The 25,460-nt window shown below is 46.9% G+C and overlaps 2 protein-coding genes across 3 annotated transcripts in view; one reads left to right on the plus strand and one right to left on the minus strand.

Moving 5' to 3' along the window:
- pcmtl (l-isoaspartyl protein carboxyl methyltransferase, like) overlaps positions 1-18,711 on the plus strand; it is a 45,094-nt gene extending 26,383 nt beyond the window's left edge. For both annotated transcript variants that reach the window (XM_078233570.1, XM_078233571.1), the window contains exons 4-9: positions 1,924-1,955; positions 8,949-9,053; positions 9,633-9,753; positions 10,069-10,154; positions 17,670-17,839; positions 18,183-18,711. In XM_078233570.1, the coding sequence (XP_078089696.1) occupies positions 1,924-1,955; positions 8,949-9,053; positions 9,633-9,753; positions 10,069-10,154; positions 17,670-17,839; positions 18,183-18,195 (527 nt within the window). In that variant the 3' untranslated portion in view covers positions 18,196-18,711. The remainder of the gene's footprint in view (positions 1-1,923; positions 1,956-8,948; positions 9,054-9,632; positions 9,754-10,068; positions 10,155-17,669; positions 17,840-18,182) is intronic.
- A 568-nt stretch (positions 18,712-19,279) lies between these two features.
- The window catches only part of LOC144506900 (spectrin beta chain, non-erythrocytic 5-like), a 78,725-nt gene continuing 72,544 nt past the window's right edge, over positions 19,280-25,460 (minus strand). The window contains exons 30-33 of the mRNA XM_078233253.1: positions 24,360-24,458; positions 22,376-22,497; positions 21,341-21,475; positions 19,280-20,514 (exon numbers count right to left, since the gene is read on the minus strand). Of these exons, the coding sequence (XP_078089379.1) occupies positions 20,282-20,514; positions 21,341-21,475; positions 22,376-22,497; positions 24,360-24,458 (589 nt within the window). The 3' untranslated portion in view covers positions 19,280-20,281. The remainder of the gene's footprint in view (positions 20,515-21,340; positions 21,476-22,375; positions 22,498-24,359; positions 24,459-25,460) is intronic.

A 25,460-nucleotide genomic window follows, 5' to 3' on the forward strand; every position in this document is an offset into this window, starting at 1 on the left:
ACTGCAGTTTGTCAGGGTGTTGTGTATGTTTACAGTCAGACTGCAGTTTGTCAGGGTGTTGTGTATGTTTACAATCAGACTGCAGGTTGTCAGGGTGTTGTGTATGTTTACAATCAGACTGCAGTTTGCCAGGGTGTTGTGTATGTTTACAATCAGACTGCAGGTTGTCAGGGTGTTGTGTATGTTTACAATCAGACTGCAGTTTGTCAGGGTGTTGTGTATGTTTACAGTCAGACTGCAGTTTGTCAGGGTGTTGTGTATGTTTACAGTCAGACTGCAGTTTGCCAGGGTGTTGTGTATGTTTACAATCAGACTGCAGGTTGTCAGGGTGTTGTGTATGTTTACAGTCAGACTGCAGTTTGTCAGGGTGTTGTGTATGTTTACAGTCAGACTGCAGTTTGTCAGGGTGTTGTGTATGTTTACAGTCAGACTGCAGTTTGTCAGGGTGTTGTGTATGTTTACAATCAGACTGCAGTTTGTCAGGATGTTGTGTATGTTTACAATCAGACTGCAGTTTGTCAGGGTGTTGTGTATGTTTACAGTCAGACTGCAGTTTGTCAGGGTGTTGTGTATGTTTACAATCAGACTGCAGTTTGTCAGGGTGTTGTGTATGTTTACAATCAGACTGCAGTTTGTCAGGGTGTTGTGTATGTTTACAGTGAGACTGCAGTTTGTCAGGGTGTTGTGTATGTTTACAATCAGACTGCAGGTTGTCAGGGTGTTGTGTATGTTTACAATCAGACTGCAGGTTGTCAGGGTGTTGTGTATGTTTACAATCAGACTGCAGTTTGTCAGGGTGTTGTGTATGTTTACAATCAGACTGCAGGTTGTCAGGGTGTTGTGTATGTTTACAATCAGACTGCAGTTTGTCAGGGTGTTGTGTATGTTTACAGTCAGACTGCAGTTTGTCAGGGTCTTGTGTATGTTTACACTCATAAACTGCAGTTTGTCAGGGTGTTGTGTATGTTTACAATCAGACTGCAGGTTGTCAGGGTGTTGTGTATGTTTCCAATCAGACTGCAGTTTGTCAGGGTGTTGTGTATGTTTACACTCATAAACTGCAGTTTGTCAGGGTGTTGTGTATGTTTACAATCAGACTGCAGGTTGTCAGGGTGTTGTGTATGTTTACAATCAGACTGCAGTTTGTCAGGGTGTTGTGTATGTTTACAATCAGACTGCAGTTTGTCAGGGTGTTGTGTATGTTTACAATCAGACTGCAGTTTGTCAGGGTGTTGTGTATGTTTACAGTGAGACTGCAGTTTGTCAGGGTGTTGTGTATGTTTACAATCAGACTGCAGGTTGTCAGGGTGTTGTGTATGTTTACAATCAGACTGCAGGTTGTCAGGGTGTTGTGTATGTTTACAATCAGACTGCAGTTTGTCAGGGTGTTGTGTATGTTTACAATCAGACTGCAGGTTGTCAGGGTGTTGTGTATGTTTACAATCAGACTGCAGTTTGTCAGGGTGTTGTGTATGTTTACAGTCAGACTGCAGTTTGTCAGGGTGTTGTGTATGTTTACACTCATAAACTGCAGTTTGTCAGGGTGTTGTGTATGTTTACAATCAGACTGCAGGTTGTCAGGGTGTTGTGTATGTTTACAATCAGACTGCAGTTTGTCAGGGTGTTGTGTATGTTTACAATCAGACTGCAGTTTGTCAGGGTGTTGTGTATGTTTACAGTGAGGCTGCAGTTTGCCAGGGTGTTGTGTATGTTCACAGTGAGACTACAGTTTTCCAGGGTGGTGTGTATGTTTGCAGTCAGATTCCATTTTTTTTTTGGGTTGTGTATACTTAGTTTCTGTTCTTTGGGGTATCTGTGTAAATACAGTCTCTCTGCAAGGCCTATCCCACCAGTGAAATGTTGCTGCATCTGCAGGTATTTGTTATCGTGTCATCTTGTAATCTTGTCTCCCTTTTTCTGTAGGTTTCGGGGCGACCATTAGTGCACCCCACATGGTAAGTGATGAACAAACCCACTGTGTATCTGCTCCGCTTGTACCCGATTCTACTGAGTGATGTGTAAAGCCCATTTGCTTCCTGTGTTATCCACAGGGAATTGTTGCATTAGGAAACAGGGTTAGTGTGGCGACAGTGTGTATGTGGCTCCTTGGGTATTCTCACTGAACCAGGAGAGCTGGCTTTTCAGCTCAGGGACATTGGGACTGTGAAGGCTGAATGTTCAGGAATGAAGCTGATAAACCGCCTTCTGAATTCCTCCAAGGAGCACATCAGGACTCTGCTAGTGGTGCAGGAATGGGGCAGGGAGCCCAAATATTGTCCTCGGACACCCATGTAAATCCATCCCAACCCTTCTCTTCGTAGATTTGCAGATTCAAGTAGAATTAAGACAACTCTGTAGTCATACTGAAAGAATACTTTTGAAAAAGCAGCAAACAGACTTTAGCTGCTTCTGCTAGCTCACTATTTGGCTGCGTGCTTTTAGTTCCGTGCTAGTACATTTCATGCTATTTCGGGTTGCTGCACATCAGTAATTGGAGAGTGGACCTATGGTGAGGGGGACGTGTTTGGGAAAAACAGGTGATCTTAGCCCTATGATTCCTAAAGCTGTCCATCACCGGGGCTTTACCTCACCCCGTGTCTGGATCTGCTGTACACTCCGACAGAGTGTAACCAACAACTCCAACATCATTGCATAACAACTAACAGGATGGTTTTTTTAATTTAGCAATTCTTTATCTCAACAACCCTCTATCTTATATAAGAATAATGCACAGAATACCTGACAGAATTGCTTGACAGACTCCTGTGACAGGCAGCCAATGAAGGTGTGGATATCCCCAGAATATTCCATGGTTGGTTTTACCGGATGAAGGAAGTTGTGCCGGGGAGATTGGCCGACAGCTCAGCCACTTCACCCAAACTCTATATGCAGGAGTTGAATGTCAGTGTTTCAAGACCTCTGCAGAACTTGCTTGCCTGCACAAGATACCTGCACACAGAGTATAATGGTCACCTCAGCCCTAGTCTTATTTTTAAAAAAATATTTCATGGGATGCGGATGTCGCTGGCAAGGCCAGCATTTGTTGCCCATCCTTAATTGCCCTTGAACTGAATGACTTGCTCGGTCATTTCAGAGAGCAGTTAACAGTCAACCATATTACTGTGGATCTAGAATCTCACACGGGTTGGGCCAGGTAAGGATAGTAAATTTCCTTCACTAAAGGACAATAGTGAACCAGACGGATTTTTATAACAATTGATGATAGTTTCATGTTCACCGTTACTGAGACGAGCTTTACAATTCAAGATTGTTAATTGACTTTAAATTCCAGCCACTGCCATGGTGGGATTTGAATCCACAGGATCCCTGGCTTATCAGCCTAGTGAGATTGCCCACTGTGCCACCGTTTCCCCACATGTAGTGGACTTCTGTCATGTGAGGAGGCTGCCTCAGTGGGAAGAAGCTACTTGAGAAGCACAACAACCACTTGACCAACAGGGGCAGAGAGTTGCACTGCTTCATCACGTAGCCCGGACACCATGATGTTTCTGTATTACATCAACTGTTAGTTGACTTTCCTTCCTTCCTTTGGTACACATAAACACACATTGAGTAAGCAGATGGCATTTTTTGCTGGATAGTATGAGATTCTATTGATATACAACATAGGTGATCAATCTGTACAAAAGAGAATTACTTTCGGTCTCTTTCCCCAGTTTCCAAACACGTTGGGAAAAACCGCCCTTGTTTTACACCTCAGTTTGTCTCTTTCAAAGATAGATTTCACAAAGTAGATGACTTTATCTACCTATTCCTGGATTCTTCCCAGGACAGTTTACTGACAACTTATTTACCTAAGCATCCAATTGACACCATGTTTAATTTTGATTTAATTTATTGTCACATGTATTAGCATACAGTGAAAAATATTGTTTCATGCACACCATACAGACAAAGCATACCGTTCATAGAGAAGGAAAGGATGCAGAATGTAGTGTTACAGTCATAGCTAGGGTGTAGGTGTAGGGAAGGATCAATTTAATATAAGGTCTGATGGCAGCAGGGAAGAAGCTGTCCTTGAGTCGCTTGGTACGTGACCTCAGACTTTTGTATGTTTTTCCCAACGGAAGAAGGTGAGAGAATGTCCGGGGTGCGTGGGGTCTTTAATTATGCTGGCTGCTTTTCCGAGGCAGCAAAACGTGTAGACAGAGTCAATGTATGAGAGGCTGGTTTGCGTGATGGACTGGGCTTCGTTCACAACCCTTTGTAATTTCCTGCAGTCTTGTTCAGAGCAGGAGCCATACCAAGCTGTGATACATCTGGAACAGATGCTTTCTATGGTGCATCTGTAAAAGTTGGTGAGAGTTGTAGCAGACAAATCTTTTTAGCCTCCTAAGAAAGTAGAGGCATTGGTGGGCTTTCTTACCTATAGCGTCGACACGGAGGAACCAGGACCGATTATTGGACACCTAGAAACCCGAAACTGCTGTTTATGTTTGGAGCACTAGTCAATAAGGTTATACTTCAGCCACTCAGGGTTGATGGTGCTCCATGCTGTAGCTGAGCTTTTGTGAGTTTTCACTAATAACCTTGCTTTCTTAGCTCACCTAACATTGATAAGACTTTGCTTCTCTTTGACAGACTTGAGTTAGTCAGTACGGTTTAACTTCAAACCTTTCACTGAGGACGTTTACAAAGTCCTCAGAGTAAGCACATGATAATCAGGAGACAGACCGTCCTGTTCCTGGCTCTCCTGGAGCCTCTTGGTCACTCATTACATTTTCCAACTTCTGTAAACCTTCTGTACTGTTACAGATTCTATCAAATTTCTACCCTTCCCACCTCCAGGTCACACTCCCAAGTGGCTTTAATCTCCAGCTGTGTTCTTGGCTCTTTGGAGGATATTGTAGACATCTGCGGTCACTCAGTTTTTCCTTGGTGGAATGGAATAGTAGCTTTCCGTGACTGCTGGTAACTGGGCTATGAGTTATACGGCGACTGGACTGTGACGGTCTTTCAGTGAAAGACTCATATACGAGAGAAGACTTTAGGACGTTTGATTTGATTTATTATTGTCACATGTATTAGCATACAGTGAAAAGTATTGTTTCTTGCGCGCTATACAGACGAAGCATACTGTTCGTAGAGAAGGAAATGAGAGAGTGCAGAATGTAGTGTTACAGTCATAACTTGGGTGTAGAGAAAGATCAACTTAATACAAGGTAAGTCCATTCAAAAGTCTGACAGCAGCAGGGAAGAAGCTGTTCTTGAGTCGGTTGGTACGTGACCTCAGACTTTTGTATCTTTTTCCCGACGGAAGAAGGTGGAAGAGAGAATGTCTGGGGTGCGTGGGGTCCTTAATTATGCTGGCTGCTTTGCCGAGGCAGCGGGAAGTGTAGACAGAGTCAATGGATGGGAGACTGGTTTGCATGGTGGATTGGGCAACATTCATGACCTTTTGTAGTTCCTTGCGGTCTTGGGCAGGGCAGGAGCCATACCAAGCTGTGATACAACCAGAAAAAATGTTTTCCATGGTTGGTGAGAGTCATAGCTGACATTTCCTTAGTCTTCTGAGAAAGTAGAGGCGTTGGTGGGCTTTTTTAACTATAGTGTCGGCATGGGGAGGCCAGGACAGGCTGTTGGTGATCCAGACACCTAAAAACTTGAAGCTCTTGACCCTTTCTACTTTGTTCCCATTGATGTAGACAGGGGCATGTTCTCCTTTATGCTTCCTGAAGTCGATGACAATCTCCTTCGTTTTGTTGACATTGAGGGAGAGATTATTATCGCCGCACTAGTTCACCAGATTCTCTATCTCGTTGCTGTACTCTGTCTCGTCATTGTTTGAGATCTGATCCACTACAGTGGTGTTATCAGCAAACTTGAAAATCGAGTTGGAGGGGAATTTGGCCACACAGTCAAAGGTGTATAAGGAGTTTGGTCGGGGGCTGAGAACACAGCCTTGTGGGGCACCGGTGTTGAGGATGATCATGGAGGAGATATTGTTGCCTATCCTTGCTGATTGTGGTCTGTGGGTTAAACAGTTCAGGATTCAGTCGCAGAGGGAGGCGTTTGGAGATGGGTTTTGTAGGAATAATGGTGTTGAAGGCTGAGCTGTAGTCAATAAATAGGAGTCTGACATAAGTGTCTTTGTTATCCAGGTGTTCCAAGGTTGAGTGTAGGGCCGGGGAGATGGCATCTGCCGTGGACTTGTTGTGGCAGTAGGCGAACTGTAGTGGATCCAGGCAGTCCGGGAGATTGGAATTGACATCGACAGTCACTCTCTTAATCAGCAAGAGGACAAGCTAATATTTTCTCTGGAACCTTCTGCCCTCTGCACACTGGAGAAAGGACCAAGAAGATGATGCGTTTTCAACTTCTGACGAAGAATTTCACAGCTGCATGGTCAACAAAACAGTTTGAATTGGTTTTAATAAATCTGAAAGAGTCTGTCAGGAAATCAGGACTCAATCTGTAAGATGAGAAGAATGATAAAATTCCTGTAGACATCGGAAGATGTGAAGAAAACCTGGCTTCCCTACCACACTTAGGATACCACATGCACTTTGTGTAGAAACATTGCCACAGTTGCTTCATCATGAGGCTGCTCTGCTGGGATGATGGTCTCAACATAAGGAGGTAAAACTACACCAGCTTCAACAAAGGGAAATTAATCTCCAGAGCTGGATCTCGATGAAGTTCCTGGATAGGATTCTTCAGCAGTAGAAACCTTTACCACCCACAGCTGAAATTACTGCTAAGCCAGACCCCCAAGCAAAGTCTCTCTTGCTGATCATAAACATTTTCTTTATTGTACAAACAAGGAGGAAGAGCTCCTGAGCTCAAAAGCATATAACTTTAGAATGTTAAAAATGTTTTTAAACTTTGAAAGAAAAAAACCTTAAGTTATATAGATAAAACAGTCTTACAGAACAACCCCTCCCAAAAAAGATGCTTGGTCAAAAGTACACAATTAAACTACCTCTTTGGCAGCAACTCCTTATAGATTCTTAACCACAAAAATCCAGTAAGTATTACCCAAGGAATTGTCATCACTTTAATAAAAGAAAAGGAAGGCAATGAAGAAGCCGGTGACCATCCTTCAGAGGAGTTTCCAGACCTCAGTTGGACCTTTCCTGACAGAAATTAAGAGAGAGGCCATTGCAGAAATGGGAGATCCATTGGAAGATGAAGACCCCAAGATTGTCACACTCGGTAAGTTCACCGCCAAAGCATATGAAGTCTCTGTTGTCTTTTTTGAAGAGTCAGTTGTGTTTGCTGAGGAAGAGCTGCATTCATAGAAATCATAGAAACCCTACAGTACAGAAAGAGGCCATTCGGCCCATCGAGTCTGCACCGACCACAATCCCACCCAGGCCCTACCCCCATATCCCTACATATTTATCCACTAATCCCTCTAACCTGCGCATCTCAGGACACTAAGGGCAATTTTTAGCATGGCCAATCAACCTAACCCGCACATCTTTGGACCGTGGGAGGAAACCGGAGCACCCGGAGGAAACCCACGCAGACACGAGGAGAATGTGCAAACTCCACACAGACAGTGACCCGAGCCGGGAATCGAACCCAGGTCCCTGGAGCTGTGAAGCAGCAGCGCTAACCACTGTGCTACCGTGCCGCCCTCGTATACTTGTTCCACTGAACCCACGAATGAAATGCATTGTATATCACTAGCTGACTGCAATGAGCTGTCCAGAGAGAAAAGGCTCCATCCCCTTTTCGTATCATGTCAAGTTTTCCTCAATGTCTTGCTGTACAAGAATATCTTCAGTTCCTACTGTATATAAAAGTGTACAGACCCGGTGATTCTGAGATTTCCCCTGTTTGGTTACTTTCAGACTGTCTCTTCAGCTGCCAGCTTAGTCCCTGCTGTGGATGTTCGCTGTGTTAGAAAGACTTTGGAAGCGGCAGTGGCTGTTTAGTGGCTTGTACCTTTTGTGTCCTTCACTGCCCTTTCACCGCCGTACTTTTTGGGCCAATCCATGTTGCTGCAAAATCGATTTTCTTCCTCCACCAGTCATCATTTGTGGGTTACTGATCTGTGGCAGTCTGCGAGACTGTGACATCCAGCGCTGCCACCAACTTTTGGTGCAATGGCCAGACTTTAGTGATATTTCACTATTACCACGCTTTCTTGGTTTACTGACTTTGAGGCTTTGCTTCCCTTTGAGATAGTATGGTATAACTTCATTAAGAAGTAATTACAGAGACCTCCGTGTAAGCACATGGTTTTGAGGAGACAGTCAGAAGTCTGCTTCTCACCCTCTTGGTCACCTGACTACTGATGTCACAGTTACATCACTCATGTCATCACGGTCTCTGACATATTAACCCATTACTCTCCAGTCATTAATTCGTTACACAGACATTCTGCTATTTTCTTGTTTAGCTACAAAAGCCTTCCTCTGTGACCAGTTGTATTATACAGGGGCAGGTTCAGGTTCAGCACAAATTAGATACTGAATGAAACTCCCTCTACGCTGTCCCAATAAATAGTACCAAGGTAGATATAGCATGGGTTAGATACAGAATAAAGCTCAATCTATACTGACCCATTAAACGCTACCCAGGCAGGCACAGGATGGGTTAGACACAGAATAAAGTTCCCATTACACTGTACCAGCTTGGTGATCTCTCACTGCTGCCCATTGATTCTTTGTGTGCCAGTCCTGTGGCCTCTCTGGTGAGGATAATGTTGATTAACAGTCTTATAGCCAGAGTCCCCGCGGTGACAGGGTAGTGCTGAATTCTCTAATACTCAGACACCGAGACAGAGAAAGGGAGTCAATGATAATGGCCTGTGCTGGCTCCCTGTGTGTAGCTGCAGCTGCCTCTCCTCACCAACAGCCAGCTCCCCTCAGTCACTGATTCTAGAATTGTATACTGTGCCTTTCCCAGTGTAACCCAGCTCTGCTTCTTTGTGTAAGGATTGTTGCTGAGTTTGCTGTGTTTCTCTCTGTTTCCAGCATGCACATGCCTTGGAATGTCTGAAGGAGCATCTGCATGAAGGGGCTCGGGTTCTGGATGTGGGATCAGGAAGTGGCTACCTGACTGCCTGCATGGCCAGAATGGTGAGTGCAAGGTATTGGTCACCTAGGCAATGGGCCATCACTGGTCAGGAGAAGCAACCGTTAGCTTGACCTTCCTCTGGATGGAACACTGGCCCTTGCTGTCATGCAGCTCCTGTATCTGCTCTAGGCGGAGTGCTTTGAAGAGAGCTGCAGTTAGCCTCAGTTACCCAGGGTGAGGGAGGGAGAGCTGCTCCTCGTGACAAATTCATTGCTGAGCAGCTTCTCCACCGTTGGAGACGAGATCCTGAGCTGAGGAAGGAACAGCTGAGTACGTGTGCTCACTGCGCCTTTGACACAGATACTAAGGCCTCAGAGGAGCAAGTGGGCTGGGGGAGGTGGGGTGGGGGTGTAGGGAGCATGGGAGGAAAGTTGTGGGGGGGAGGGGGTGGTTGGTTGGGAGTGAGGGGGGGCGGGGGTGGATGGGTGTTGGTCAGTATCAATCCGCTAGCTGCCGGAATCTGTAACTGGTCGGCAGATAGAGTGAGTGAGCTGATTACATGTGGTGCTATGCGGCCGGATTGTAGGGGTTGTGGAGGTTTATGTTTACCACTGGACATCCCTCCAACTCTCTGTTCACAGGTGGGTCCCACAGGGAAAGTGGTTGGAATTGATCACATCCCAGAACTGGTGGAACAGTCCATTCACAACGTACAGTCGGACAATTCTACACTGCTCAGCTCAGGCCGTCTCTCACTGATCGGTATGTGAGGTGGGGAGGGAATGAGTTATTGTGGGGGGGGAGGGGGGAGCCAGAGAGGCTGGTGCTTTGTGCAGGGGGTGGGGGAGAATGCGGAGAGAGGTGGTTGCATACACAGGGCACATGGAAAGGTAATTGCTTTGGAGGAGGGGAGAAGGTTTGGGTGAGAGGAGAGGTCACAGGAAGGTGGAGGGAGCGATTAAAGGCGGTATCTCACTGACTGGATCAACTCGGGGAAGGGCGCTGGGGTCGATGCAGGAGAGGCTGAAACATGGAGCAAGCTGCAACATTCACTCCTCACAAACCTTTCCCTTTCAGTGGGAGACGGTCGGCGTGGATACCCAGACGGAGCGCCCTATGATGCCATCCACGTGGGTGCGGCTGCAGCCGTAGTTCCTCAGGACGTAAGCAAGTCTCTGTTTCTGGAATCTTCCAAACCTTGTGTTAGAGATGCCCCTCGACTGTCCAGAGGTAGCAAGGAGAATTTAACATCATCAACCTCACAACCCCTGTTTACAGAAAGTGTTTTGACTCTAGTGGAGTTTCGTGAAGGCACAAAACATAGAGATACCAAGAAAGCCAACTGAAAAAGCTGTAACTTACAAAAAATAATGTTCTGTGTTTGAAGTAATTCATGTATTAAAAGTACCATTCACTTTATTCAAGATGTCAGGCAGGGCTCTGGGCAGCTCCTGTGTCTCCCAAGCAAAAAGGTTGAGCATTCAAGCCTCATTCTGGAGATTTGAGCACAAAACCTATGCCGGGGCTGGGGGGAGCGCTGGAGCTGTCAGGTGGGATTCTGAGCCAATCTCCCACCTTTCCTCTTTAGCAAGTGTCCTTTCATTGACACAAGGGGTCATCAACAGCACTGTCAAGTGGCACTTACTCAGCTATAACCTGCTCACTGATTCAGTTTGGGTCCTGCCAGGATCACTCAGCTTCTGACCTCATTTCATCCTTGGTTCAAACATGGACAAAAGACCTAAACTCCAGAGGTGAGGTGAGACTGACCGCCCTTGACTTCAAGGCGACATTTGACCCATAATTGGCATCAAGGAGCCCAACAAACCAGAAATCAGTGAGAACTGGGGAAAACCCTCCACTGGTTGGAGTCATACCTGGCACAGAGGAAGATGGTTGTTGTGGTTGGAAGCAATCATCTACGTTCCAGGGCATCACTGTGGAACTTTCTCAGGGTAGTGTCCTTGGCCCAAACATCTTCAGCTACTTTATCAATGACCTTCCTTCCATCATAAGGTCAGAAGTGGGGATGTTCGCCGATGATTGCACAATGTTCAGCACCATTTGTGACTCCTCAGATACTGAAGCTGTCCATGTTCAAATGAAGCAAGATTTGAATAATATCCAGGCTTGGGCTGACAAGTAACATTCGCATCACATAAATGCCAGGCAATGACCATCACCAACAAAATAAGATCTAAGCATTGACATTCAATGGCATTGTCATTGCTGAATTCCTTACTGTTAACATTCTGGGGGTTGCCATTGGCAGATGGAGTATAACGTTGACAAATGCGAGGTTATTCACTTTGGAAGAAATAATAGCAAATTGGATTATTATCTAAATGGAAAGAAATTACAACATGCTGCTGTGCAGAGGGACCTGGGGGTCCTTGTGCATGAGACGCAAAAACCCAGTCTGCAGGTGCAACAGGTGATCAAGAAGGCAAATGGGATGTTGGCCTATATCGCAAGGGGGATAGAATATAAAAGCAGAGATGTCTTGCTGTATCTGTACAGGGCATTGGTGAGGCCGCAGCTGGAATACTGTGTGCAGTATTGGTCCCCTTATTTGCGGAAGGATATATTGGCCTTGGAGGGAGTGCAGAGAAGGTTCACCAGGTTGATACCAGAGATGAGGGGTGTTGATTATGAGGAGAGACTGAGCAGATTGGGTTTATACTCGTTGGAATTTAGAAGGCTGAGGGGGGATCTTATAGAGACCTATAAGATAATGAAGGGGCTGGATAGGGGAGAGGTGGAGAGATTCTTTCCACTTAGAAAGGAAACTAGAGCTAGAGGGCACGGCCTCAAAATAAAGGGGGGTCAGTTTAGGACAGAGTTGAGGAGGAACTTCTTCTCTCAGAGGGTGGTAAATCTCTGGAATTCTCTGCCCACTGAAGTGGAGGAGGCTACCTCGTTGAATATGTTTAAATCACGGATAGATGGATTCCTGATCGGTAAGGGAATTAGGGGTTATAGGGATCGGGCGGGTAAGTGGAACTGATCCACTTCAGATCAGCCATGATCTTATTGAATGGCGGGGCAGGCTCGAGGGGCTAGATGGCCTACTCCTGCTCCTATTTCTTATGTTCTTATGTTCTTAAAACCTGACCTGAATGATCTGTGCCCACATGCAGTAAGATCTGGATGGTGTTCAGTCTCGGGCCTGCAAATGGCATTTAACATTCATGCTACACTAGTGCTAGGCAATGACCGTTGCCAACAAGAGTCAGGAATGTGGTGGAATACGCTCCAGTTGCTGGGGTGACTGCAGCTTTTAACAACACTGAAGAAGCTCAATACCATCCATGACAAACAGCCAGCACAGTTGGCAATCCATTGTTTCATTGCTGTCTGTGGGATTGGCTGCTGCACTTCCAGGTATTTTTTTAAATTCATTCGTGGAACACGGGCGTCGCTGGCTGTCCAGCATTTATTGCCCATCCCTAGTTGCCCTTGAGAAGGTGGTGGTGAGCTGCCTTCTTGAATCGCTGCAGTCCATGTTCTGTGGGTTGACCCAGAATGTCGTTAGGGAGGGGATTCCAGGATTTTGATCCAGCGACTGCGAAGGAACGGCAATATATTTCCAAGTCAAGATGCCGAGTGGCTTGGAGGGGAACTTGCAGGTGGTGGTGATCCCATGCATTTGCTGCCCTTGTCCTTCTAGATGGAAGTGGTCGTGGGTTTGGAAGGTGCTGTCTAAGGATCTTTGGTGAATTGCTGCAGTGCATCTTGTACACAGTGCTGCTACTGAGTGTCAGTGATGAAGGGATTGAATGTTTGTGGACGTGGTGCCAATCAAGCGGGGCTGCTTTGTCCTGGATGGTGTCAAGCTTCTTGAGTGTTGTTGGAGCTGCCCCCATCCAGGCAAGGGGGAGTATTCCATCACACTCCTGACTTGTGCCTTGTGGATAGGTTTTGGGGGGGGTCAGGAGGTGAGTTACTTGCCGCAGTATTCCTAGCCTGTGACCTGTTCTTGTAGTCAGTGTGTTTATATGGAGAGTCCAGTTGAGTTTCTGGTCAATGGTAACCCCAAGGATGTTGACAGTGGGGGATTCGGTGATGGTGGCACCATTGAATGTCAAGGGACGGTGGTTAGAGTGTCGCTTATTGGTGATGGTCATTGCCTGGCATTTGTGTGGCGCGAATGTTACTTGCCACTTGTCAGCCCAAGCCTGGATATTGTCCAGATCTTGTTGCATTTGAACATGGACTGCTTCAGTATCTAAGGAGTCGCAAATGGTGCTGAGCATTGTGCAATCATCGACGAACATCCCCACTTATGACGGAGGGAAGGTCATTGATGAAGCAGCTGAAGATTGTTGGGCCTAGGACACTACCCTGAGGGACTCCTGCAGAGGTGTCCTGGAACTGAGATGACCGACCCTCCATAAGCACAACCATCTTCCAATGTACCAGGTATGACTCCAACCAGCGGAGAGTTTGCCCCCTGACACCCATTGATTCCAGTTTCGCTAGGGCTCTGGTCAAATGCGGCCTTGATGTCGAGGGCAGTCACTCTCACCACCTCTGAAATTCAGCTCTTTTGTCCATGTTTCAACCAAGGCTATAATGAGGTCAGAAGCTGAGTGACCCTGGCAAAACCCAAACTGGGTGTCACTGAGCAGGTTATTGCTGAACAGGGACTGTTTGTTAGCACTGTTGTTGACCGCTTCCATCACTTTACTGATGATCGAGAGTAGACTGATTGGACGGTAATAGGCCGGGTTGGATTTACCCTGCTTTTTTGTACAGGATATACCTGGGCAATTTTCCACATTGTCGGGTAGATGCCAGTGTTGTAACTGTACTGGAAGAGCTTAGCTAGGAGAGTGGCAAGTTCTGGGGCACAAGTCTTCAGTACTATTGCCGGAATGTTATCAGGGTCCATTGCCTTTGCAGTAGCCAGTGCCTCCAACCATTTCTTGATATCACGTGGAGTGAATCGAATTGGCTGGAGACTGGTATCTGAGATGCTGGGGACCGCTGGAAGAGACCGAGATGGCTGAAGATTGCTGCGAATCCTTCAGCCTTATCTTTTGCACTGATGTGCTGGGCTCCTCCATCATTGAAAATGGGGATATTTGTGGAGCCGCCTCCTCCAGTGAGTTGTTTAATTGTCCACCACCATTCTCGACTGGATGTGGAAGGACTGCAGAGCTTAGATCTGATCCAGGTATGACTCCAACCATTGGAGGGTTTCCCCAGTTCTCACTGATTCCACGTTTGCTGGGCTCCTTGATCCTATAATGGGTCAAATGTTGCCTTGAAGTCAAGGGCAGTCAGTCTCACCTCACCTCTGGAGTTTAGGCCTTTTGTCCATGTTTGAACCAAGGTTGCAATGAGATCAGGAGCTGAGAGTCAGTGAGCAGGTTATTGCTGAGTAAGTGCCACTTGACAGCACTGTTGATGACCCCTTATGTCAGTGAAAGGACACTTGCTAAAACTGGCTGCTGCCACTTCCTACATTGACTATACTTCAATAATGCTTCACTGACTGTGATGTATGTTGCTGTAGTGAGTTTGATGTGTGAAAGGCATTATGTGAAAGAGTCATTTTCCAATTGCTAGAAGCTTCAGTTTATAGTGCATCTGAGAACAAGTTCCTGACAGTGAGAGAGATGGGGAGTGTCAGTGACAGAATGAAGTTGGGGTTTGGGACTCCGTGTCTGGGGTGTGGGGATTGGGTGGCATCTCAGAGAGCAGGATCGGGGAGGTGGGTCTCGGAGAGAGTGGGGTCGGAGGGGTCTGTATCAGAGAGCGGGGGTCAGGGGGATCTGTATCAGAGAGCGGGCGTCGAGGGGTCTGTATCAGCGACCAGGGGTTCGGGGGGGGTCTGTATCGGAGAGCGGGGATCGGAAGAGGGTCTATATCAGAGAGCGGGGGTCTGGGGAGGGTCTGTATCAGAGAGCGGGGGTCGGGGGAGGGTCTATAATCAGAGAGTGGGAGTCGGGGGAGGGTCTGTATCAGAGAGCAGGGGTCGGGGGAGGGTCTGTATCAGAGAGCGGGAGTCAGGGGGGTCTGTATCAGAGAGCGGGGGTCGGGGGAGGGTCTGTATCAGAGAGCGGGGGTCGGGGGAGGGACTGTGTCAGAGAGCGGGGGTCAGGGGGGTCTGTTTCAGAGAGCGGGGGTCGGGGGGTCTGTATCAGAGAGCGGGGGTCGGGGGAGGGACTGTGTCAGAGAGCGGGGCTCGGGGGGTCTGTATCAGAGAGCGGGGGTCGGGGGGTCTGTATCAGAGAGCGGGCATCGAGTGGTCTGTATCAGAGAGCGGGGGTCGGAAGAGAGTCTATAATCAGAGAGTGGGAGTCGGGGGAGGGTCTGTATCAGCGACCAGGGGTTCGGGGGGGGTCCGTATCGGAGAGCGGGGATCGGAAGAGGGTCTATATCAGAGAGCGGGGGTCTGGGGAGGGTCTGTATCAGAGAGCGGGGGTCGGGGGAGGGTCTGTATCAGAGAGCGGGGGTCGGGGGAGGGTCTGTATCAGAGAGCGGGGGTCCGGGGAGGGTCTGTATCAGAGAGCGGGGGTCGGGGGAGGGTCTGTATCAGAGAGCGGGGGTCGGGGGAGGGTCAGTATCAGAGAGCGGGGGTCGGGGGAGGGTCTGTATCAGAGAGCGGGGGTCGGGGGAGGGTCTGTATCAGAGAGCGGGGGTCGGGGGAGGGTCTGTATCAGAGAGCGGGGGTCAGGGGGGTCTGTATCAGAGAGCGGGGGTCGGGGGAGGGTCTGTATCAGAGAGCGGGGGTCAGGGGGGTCTGTATCAGAGAGCGGAGATCAAGGGGGTCTGTATCAGAGACCAGGGGTTCAGGGGGGTCTGTATCGGAGAGCGGGAGAAGGGTCCTCCTCATCTCAGTTTTAAATCTACCGCCCCTCAACCCATACTTGTGACCTCTTGTTCTAGATTGCCCCATGAGAGGAAACAGTTGGTCTACATTTACTTTGTCAATCCCTTTTAAAATTTTATATACCTCGATCAGATCCCCTCTCATCCTTCTAAACTTCAGCGAGTATGAGCTCAAACTGTTTATTCTCTCCTCACAGGTCAATCCTTTCATCCCCAGAAACAACCTGGTGAACCTCCTCTGAACTGCCTCCAGTGCCACCGCATCCTTCCTCAAATAAGGAGACCAAAACTGGACACAATACTCCAGATGTGGTCTCACCAACACCCTATACAATTGCAACAACATTTCTCTACTTTTATACTCCAGTCCCTTTGCAATAAATGCCAACATCCCATTTGCCTTTTTTTATTGCGTTGCTGCATCCCGACTTTCTGCGATTCATGAACAGACACCCAGATCCCTCTGCCTAGATGCATTTTGCATCTGCTTTCCATTTAGATAACAATTTGCCTTTCTATTTTTTCTGCCAAAGTGGATAACCTCACATTTATCCACATTAAACTCCATCTGTCAAATTTTGGCCCATTCTCCTAGCCTATCTATATCCATCTGTAAAATCTTTATATCCTCTCCATTGCCTGTTTTCCCACCTATTGTAGTATCATCTGCAAATTTTGCTATGTTAGACTCGGTCTCTGCTGGCAGATCATTTATATAGATTGTAAATAGTTGAGGTCCGAGGACTGACCCCTGCGGCACCCTGTTAGTTACATTTCGCCAGCCAGAGAAGGACCCATTTATCCCGTCCCTCTGCTTTCGGTCGGTCAGCCAATATTCAATCGAATCTAGTATTCTACCCCCAGTCCCCTGCGATGTCATCTTCTGGATCAGTCTTTTATGCGGCACCTTGTCAAATGCCTTCCGGAAGTCTAGATATACTACATCCATTGGTTTCCCACTATCCACCTTGCTGGTTATGTCCTCAAAGAACTCAAACAAATGTGTCAAGCATGAATTGCCCTTCATAAAACCATGCTGACAATGGTGGACTGAGCTTTGTCTTTTCGAATGTTCAGTTATCTCATGCTTAATGATTGATTCCAGCAAATTCCCTACCACAGAGGCCAAGCTAACTGGCCTATAGTTTCCTACTTTTTGCCGCTCTCCCTTTTTGAATAGGGGCATCATATTCGCATGTTTCCAATCCACCAGGACCGTACCAGAATCCAAGGAATTTTGATTTATCACAAACAATGCATCCACTATCACTGCTGCCACCTCCTTAATACCCGAGGGTGCAGGCCATCAGGAGACGTATCTGCCTTTAATCCCATTAGTTTATTCAATATCTTCTCCCTAGTAATGGTTATTGTACCAAGTTGCTCTGCACTATCTACAGTTTTTGGAAAATCACTGAGCGGAGTTTGGGGGTGTCTCAAAGTGGGGTTCGGGGGCACCTCAGAGAACAGGGTCAGGGAGTCAGTGGGAGGGGAGTCAGTGGGAGGGGGTTGGGGGGTGTTTCGGAGAGCAGAGTCTGGGATTGCCTCAGAGAGCGGATTTGGGGTGAGGGGGCCTGTTAGTTGCCCCAGGGCCCTGGACCTTCCGGGTGTGGGGACTCGGTCAAGTTCAGCAGCTGATCCAGTCTAAGGTGGAAGGTTTTGAGGTTTGAAGTGCGGATGGGATCATGAACTGGCAAAATCTGTTGCGCACACAGTGTCTCTGTATTCGTTTTGTTTGTCCCTCAGTTTGGTGCAGGCACTGACTCTGTATTCGTTCTGTCTGTCGTTTAGTTTGGCACAAGCACTGAGTGTCTGTACTCATCCTGTTTGTCCCTCAGTTGTTGCATCAGCTGAAGCCGGGTGGTCGAATGGTTGTGCCGGTCGGTGTGAACAGAGGAAGCCAGGCCTTGCAGCAGTTTGACAAGATGGCGGATGGAACCATCACCCGTACAACACTAATGGGAGTGATATACGTCCCCTTAACCGACCGGGAGAGGCAGTTAAGAGGGTATGTTTGTACTGTGTGGGTGTGTGTGCACTGAGTGGGATCATGTGTTTATGGGAATTGGGTGACCATTGATCGTGGTTGGGTGGCTTAAAGGGCTGGGTGGGGAGGTCGGAGATTGGGTGGGTCAGCGAGCTAGTGGGTGTTGGGGGAGGGGGGGGGGGGGGCTGTTGGGGTGGGCCAGTAAGTCTGTATGGGTGTTGGGGGAGGGGGAGGGAGGGGGCGGCTGTTGGGGTGGGCCAGTAAGCCTGTATGGGAGTTGGGGGGATTGTGTGTGTGGGAGGGGGGGTGGGTCAGTATTGCAGAGACAACACCCTCCAATCATCCTGTTTCTTTCATATTGCAGGAGCGACCTGTGAACAAAGTGAAACAGATTCTCATTCTTGCCAACACTGACCTGGAGGGAGCTGGCCTTATGTAGTGGATCTACATTGTGTTTAGACATCAGCATGGCTCACACTATATAACCCCATCAAAGCTTGACCTTGGGTTTGGATTGTGGATGGGATGGGGGGGTACTTTCTGCTGGATGTCAGTAAACAAGTTTTAATAGGGGGTCGGTCAGGATCTGTTGGTGTGAATGTAAAACAAAGCAGCAGCATCTCAGTGCTGTGATCATGGAATCTGCAATAAAAAATCTGCTCAACTCACTTCGAGCGCTTCCTATTACAGTTCTAGCAGTCCTGGCATCCCCTTCCCCAACCGCCTCCCATCCTGAAATGTGTCACCTATTTGGGAGTGTCATAGCCTGCTGGAAGCAGCTCGAGTACCTTGTCCAGTTGCTCATTCTAATCCCAGAGCAGGTAGGACAGTCGACTGTGGGAGTCATCACAGCAGTAACTTGCCGACACCAGATAAAGGTTGTAACCCCATGGGAACTGAGAAAGCTGCCTCTGAATCCTTGCCTTCACGGATAGAGAGTGAGAGAGTTACAGTGTCCCAGATACAGAGAGCTGAAACAGTGCCCCCACCTACCCCCCAGGGACAGGCATGATTTATTTTGTGTTCTTGGGACATGAGCATCATTGGTAAGGCTAGCATTTGTTGCTTATTCCTAATTGCCCTTCGGAAGGTAATGGTGTGTTGCTTTCTGGAACCTCTGCAGTCTATGTGGTGTAGGTACACCCACTGTGGTGTTAGGAAACGAGTTCCAGGTTTTTGACCCAGTGCTCGTGAAGAAACGGCGATATATTTCCAAGTCAGCATGGTGTATGGATTGGAGGGGAATTTGCAGCTGCTGGTGTTCCCATGTGTGTGCGCTGCTTTATTTTTCCAAGATGGTCGAGGTCATGGTTTTGGAAGGTGCTGTTGATGGAGCCTCTGAGTTTCTACAGTTTGGTACAAACTGCTGCCACTGTGTTAGAAGCAGGCTTCAGCAAGTGCTGAGTACAGGAGCTAATGTTCCTACACTGTAGGGTGAAAGATAGAATATGACAAGACTTTCATGCAAATCTCAATTTTATTTTGCTTTTTAAATTTTAGAATAGAATGATAGCAAGACACAGTACATTAATAACGCAGTACACCATAACGATTACCCAAAATAACTTACCGATCCGGATCAGATGGAAATAGTTTCTGCTCAGATTTTTGCTTTAGTCTCAAGTTAAGTGCAGGAATCAAATGTTTTGGAGAATAATGACAGCTTGTTGCAGTATAAGATTGTTCAAAACTCAGCTTGAGTGCAGGCTGACACACTTTCACACACACACACATTCCAGAGTGACATAATTTCACACACATGTGCCTGTTTCTATCTCTGGGGACATGGTAACAGGATACCTGATATGTTTAGTTACATCCTCAAAAAATTTTAACTAACAGGATTGTAAAGGGAGTCAGTGGATGTAGTACATATGGATTTTCAGAAAGTATTTGTGTGTGTCACATGTGGTCATAACACACAATTAGGGCTCATGGCATTGGGGAAATATATTAGCATGAATTGCAGATTAGTTAATGAACAGAAAAGAGAGCAGGGATAAAAAGGTAATTTTTGGAATGGCACACTATAACTAGTAGGGTACCACAAAGATCAGTGCTTGTGAATCAGCTATTTACAATCTACATCAATGACTTAGACACAGAGACTGAGAGGAATATATCCAAGTATGCCAAAGATACAAAGTTAAATGGAAAATGCAGAGGTGGTGGATGTTCAGTTATTGAGTATATTAGATACTAAGGAAATGGAGGGATATGGAATTGTGGTAGATCAGCTGTGTTTTTGTTGAAAGGCAGAGTAGGGTTGAAAGACTGAATCGCCTACTCCAGTTCCTATTTCTTATCTTCTAGAAGTTTCCACACAATTTCCACACAAAACCCCTGTTCCAGATTTTTGCATTCCCCCACATGGAGTCACTGCAGACAGACACAATTGTGAAGCTCGGCACTGTGCAGTTCCAGATTAAATGTTACAGAGAGCGAAGCTGAGGCAGCTTTAAATTACTTCTTTGTAAAAAGCTTCTTGAAAACATGTTTCTCCTTTTTCTTTTTGCTTTCCGTGTCTGTGTCCTGCGTGTGGTGCCATGTTGGCATTGTGAAAGGGCTGGATGGCCTTGTGCTCTCTGGCTCCCAGGTCTTCCGCCGACTTTCACACACCACTCGGTTGCTGGAGGGGTCTGGGTGCCTTAGCTCCACACACAGATTGGGGGTACTCCCCGCTGTCTGTCTGGTACCTGACAGGCATAAGAGGTTGGAAATAGTTAGAAAAAAGTCTATTTATTTACAGCTGTACCTAGCCACGGGGGTCAGGTAACGCGACTCTCAGGATATGGAGTCGGGTGTGACATTCAATGTTCCTTCTAATTTTTCATTGTTATTTATAACCTGTTGCCCTTTACTGTACATTCAAGACTGCTGCATGGCCACCCACATCTCTACCTAAAAGGGAATGTTGATTGTGCCCAGCCTACTTATTGTACCGTGTGGCACATCCCTGAATACAATGGAGGCCATGCACATACTCAGCTTAGAGGGAACATTGGAGATGGGCACTGTCTTGCTACACAAGATGAGGGTCACTCTCAGGACAGAGTGCATTGTGGACTCCTTGAAGTTTGCTGTAGATTTTTCAGCAGCTTGGATGGTAGTGCTGGTGACTGGGAGCAGTGGAAGCTGTGCTGGGTCCCCACAGTACATGGCCCAGTCACAATTCCTGCAATAACCATGGCCACGTTACTGGAATGGTTGAAGGACCACCTTTTTGCACTCTAATGGATCCCTCTCCTGGGCCCATGGACTCTAATCTTTATCCCAGCCTCTTTCACTAAAATTATCCCAGCCTCATGCACAAATTTCAAAATGATATGGCAATTGCTATATTTTCAAACATGTTTCCTGGGAAAAAGGCCTTTGCACAGATGATGGATTGTACAGTATCAGCTGGTTAAATCAGGCAGCCTGAGACCAGGGGAGGGTTGGGCTATAAGTCTCATTGCTGGTATCACTGCAGTCTGAGGCATATTCACAAAGGAGATTCTTAGAAAAGATCATAACACTAACTTGTGCTCAGGCCTGGATTCTTCTGTTCCCCACCTTCTGGATACTGGTGGATGTTATAATAAATGTGAGGAGGTTTAGCTGGAGGAGCTGACACTAACTGCTTGTCTCCTGTTGAATTACTCTCAGCACTGGGATCTAGAAAACATATAACAACACATAATATCAGTGATGCTGAAGCGAGAATGTAACACAACCAGCAGCTGGGTCTGATGGGTTAATGGTATTTGAGATGTGTCAAAGGAGGATCGAGGCTTGCTGGACTAAAACTGTACTGGGTGTGGGCAACTTCTACCCAGCTTCTGATGAAGGATTGTGTTTGAAGTTTTCATTTTCAGTGGTGCGGGGATAACTGACTCCACAACTTGGGCAGACAGATTTGTTTTATACTTTCTAGTTGCATCTGACTCTTCCTGCAATATACCCACTGATTCTCCTTGCACTCCCCACACAGCATGTGAACTGTTTCTGAATTCCCCACGCTACATGAACTGGCTTTCCCTGCACTCTCCATGATACCCGAACCAGCTCTCCCCATGATACACAAACTGCTTCTCCCTGCATTCTTCACAATATACGAACCAGCTTTTCCTGTATTCCCCACGATATGCAAATAGGCTCTACCTGAACTTCCCATGACAGCTGAGTTAGCTCTCCCCACACACCCCACGGTACACAAACTGTCTTGCACCACATTCCCCACAACACGCAAGTCCGCTCTCCCTGCATTCCCCATGATACATGAACTGGTTCTCCCTGCGTGCTCCACAACATGTGACCAGGCTCTCCTCATTTTAGCCACAATACACTAACTGGCTCTCCTTGCCCTCACCACAATACATGTCCCAGCTCTCTGCACTCTGACTTCAATACACAAACTGGGGCTCTCTGCACTTGCCAGGACAAGCGACGCAGCTCTCCCCACACCTACCATGACATGAGAGCAGCTTGCTCCCTAATTCCCTGACCGCTAAATGATCATTCCTAATAATAGGTGAGTGAGCTCTATGATATGTCCTATTCCAGATCCTGAAGTACCTGTTGCCTTGTTCGTCCCCAGCAAAGTGTTATTGTTTCTGCACCTGTCTTGTTGGCCCTTTGTGCCCTGTGCAGACAGGTTCGATGAGCTGATTTGTTTAAGCCTGAAAGATGGAGTTCTCCTAAACATCATGACAAAAACACAAGAAAATCATGTTATCTTTCATGTTCATGATTTGTTTTACAGGCAGTTACACAGCTGTTACTTATAGGTTAAAGCTCCCTCTACACTCCGAACAAACACTCCCAGAACAGGTATTATCATAGAATCCCTACAGTGCAGAAGGAGGCCATTCGGCCCATCGAATCTGCACCGCCAACAATCCCACCCAGGCCCTATCCCTGCTTAGGTTAGAGGGATTAGCAGGGTAACTATCAGACCCTGGAACACTGAGGGTTAATTTAGCATATCCAATCAACCTAATCAGCACATCTTTGGACTGTGGGAGGAAACCCACGCAAACACGGGGAGAATGTGCAAACTCCACATAGACATTGACCCAAGTCAGGAATCGAACCCAGGTTCCTGGAGCTGTGAGGCAGCACTGCTACTCACTGTGCCACCATGCCGCCCCCTGTATGGTAAAAGCAAATTACTATGGATGCTGGAATCTGAAACAAAAACAGAAAATGCTGGAAAATCTGAGCAGATCTGACAGCATCTGTGGAGAGAGAATAAAGCCAACGTTTCAAGTCTGGATGACCCTTCGTCAGAGCTTGACATCCAGATTTGAAATGTTGGCTCTATTCTCCCCATAGATGCTGCTAGACCTGCTGAGATCGTCCAGCATTTTCTGTTTTTGGTGCAGGTATAGTATGGGTTACGTGCACAGCAAAGCTCCCTCTACACTCTCATCAAACAGTCCTAGGACACCAGAGGAAGGACCAGTTCTAGTCTTTTGACAGGGATTTAGTCCTCCAGCTAAAAGCTTCACTGAATGCATTAAAAGATAATCCAATGGACAAATTTAATCATGCTGTTGTAAAATATCAATGTCAACAAAACGAAGGCGATTGTCATCGACTTCAGGAAGCGTAAAGGAGAACATGCCCTTGTCTACATCAGTGGGGGCGAAGTACAAAGGGTCGAGGGCGGCACGGTAGCGCAGTGGTTAGCATTGCTGCCTCACAGCGCCAGGGTCCCGGGTTCGATTCCCGGCTCGGGTCACTGTCTGTGTGGAGTTTGCACATTCTCCTCGTGTCTGCGTGGGTTTCCTCCAGGTGCTCCGGTTTCCTCCCACAGTCCAAAGATGTGCGGGTTAGGTTGATTGGCCATGCTAAAATTGCCCCTTAGTGTCCTGAGATGCGTAGGTTAGAGGGATTAGTGGGTAAAATATGTAAGGATATGGCCTGGGTGGGATTGTGGTCGGTGCAGACTCGATGGGCTGAATGGCCTCCTTCTGCACTGTAGGGTTTCTATGATTTCTAGCTTCAAGTTTTTAGGTGTCCGGATCACCAACAACCTGTCCTGGTTCAGAAACCATTTTTTGTGAAAAGATCACTGCGTTCCTAATGATCAGAGCCAGTAACAAGACAGCGATGGGAGCCAGCTGACAAAGGACCTTTTTTATTTTGAATACGGACATTGAGATTTATAACAGAAATAGTTGGCACAAATGTGCGGAAAGAACGTGGCAACAGGGAGCTAGGATTTTTAGACAGGAAATGTCTACTGACATAAGCTTTTCAACATAACAGATATATACAAAAATGTTATATAACGCATTGAATGCCACTGATCTGTTTTGTATGTTGTATCATACCCAGAAACAATATTCTAAAGCCACCATATGAGAAGTGACACGGTAAAACTCGCTGATAGTGAATAACAATGTCAAAGCAGTGAATCAATTGCATACTCCGAAACAACAGCTATAGCTATCCTCCTTAACAGGTAAACTGCATTACAGGCGGAACACCCTTCCAGTCCTCAGCTACAAGCACTCTGCATTCTCTATCTTCCCCCCCCACGTGTTTCACATACCTGGGAAGTAAATCTTTGTTGTTTCCGGATTTCCCCAAGGAGCTCTCTGTCTTCACAGGGCTTCCTGTAGTGAGATGTGACTTTGCCTGGGATGGTTCCCTTTGGAGAGAGAAGTGGCATGAATATAATATTTCAGTGGCAGATCCCAGGCAATTGATTGAATACAGTTCATAGAATACATTCAATATTACGTTAGTGCAACATTTCCTCCCACCCTTTGGAGTTGGCTGGGAGGTAACAGTGGGGATCCAGAGCACAGGATGCAAAGAGGAGCAGGGCCCAATGTTATATATTTAAATAGTTGCATGATTGCTTTATGAGCTGATCATATGATTTGATGGCGATGATATTAGGGTGTTTCAGAGGCTGCTGTTTAGTTTCATTTTTGTTTGCAGAGAACATCTCTCAATAAATCTTTTGTGTGTTATTTTGAATCTACGTGTGCAAAGCACAATTTTCTTTTCTTTTGAAACCTACAACCCCTAACATTGTTAGGACATTGCACCCAGTGAGTAGGAAACTGGAGGAGCAGTGACAGAGTTCAGGAAACCAGGTGACTGCGCAGGGCCCAAAGTGTACTGGGTAGATAGATCATGTAAGATACTGCTCTCCATTGCTTTGACGTAGATTTCTATTTCCTCAAGGAAGCTTGAATAACAGAAACTTCAGAGTATCTAATATAAACAAACGAATTAGGATTAGGAGTAGGCCATTTGGTCCCTTGAGCCTGCTCAACCTTTCAATAAAATCACGGTTGAGAATAGGGAGGAAATTGCGGGTCCCCGAGCAGAGATATTTGAATCATCGATAGTCACAGGTGAGGTGCCTGAAGATTGGAGGGTGGCAAATGTTGTGCCTCTGTTTAAAAAGGGCTGCAGGGAAAAGCTTGGGAACTATAGGCCGGTGAGCCTCACATCTGTGGTGGGTAAGTTGTTGGAAGATATTTTGAGAAACAGGACCTACAGGCATTTAGAGACACAAGGACTGATTAGGGACAGTCAGCATAGCTTTGTGAGTGGAAAATCATTTCTCACAAATTTGATTGAGTTTTTTGAAGGGGTAACCAAGAAGGTAGATGAGGGCAGTGCAGTTGATGTTGTC

Source organism: Mustelus asterias, chromosome 18 (genome assembly GCF_964213995.1).
Source record: "Mustelus asterias chromosome 18, sMusAst1.hap1.1, whole genome shotgun sequence".
Classification (NCBI taxonomy): domain Eukaryota; kingdom Metazoa; phylum Chordata; class Chondrichthyes; order Carcharhiniformes; family Triakidae; genus Mustelus; species Mustelus asterias.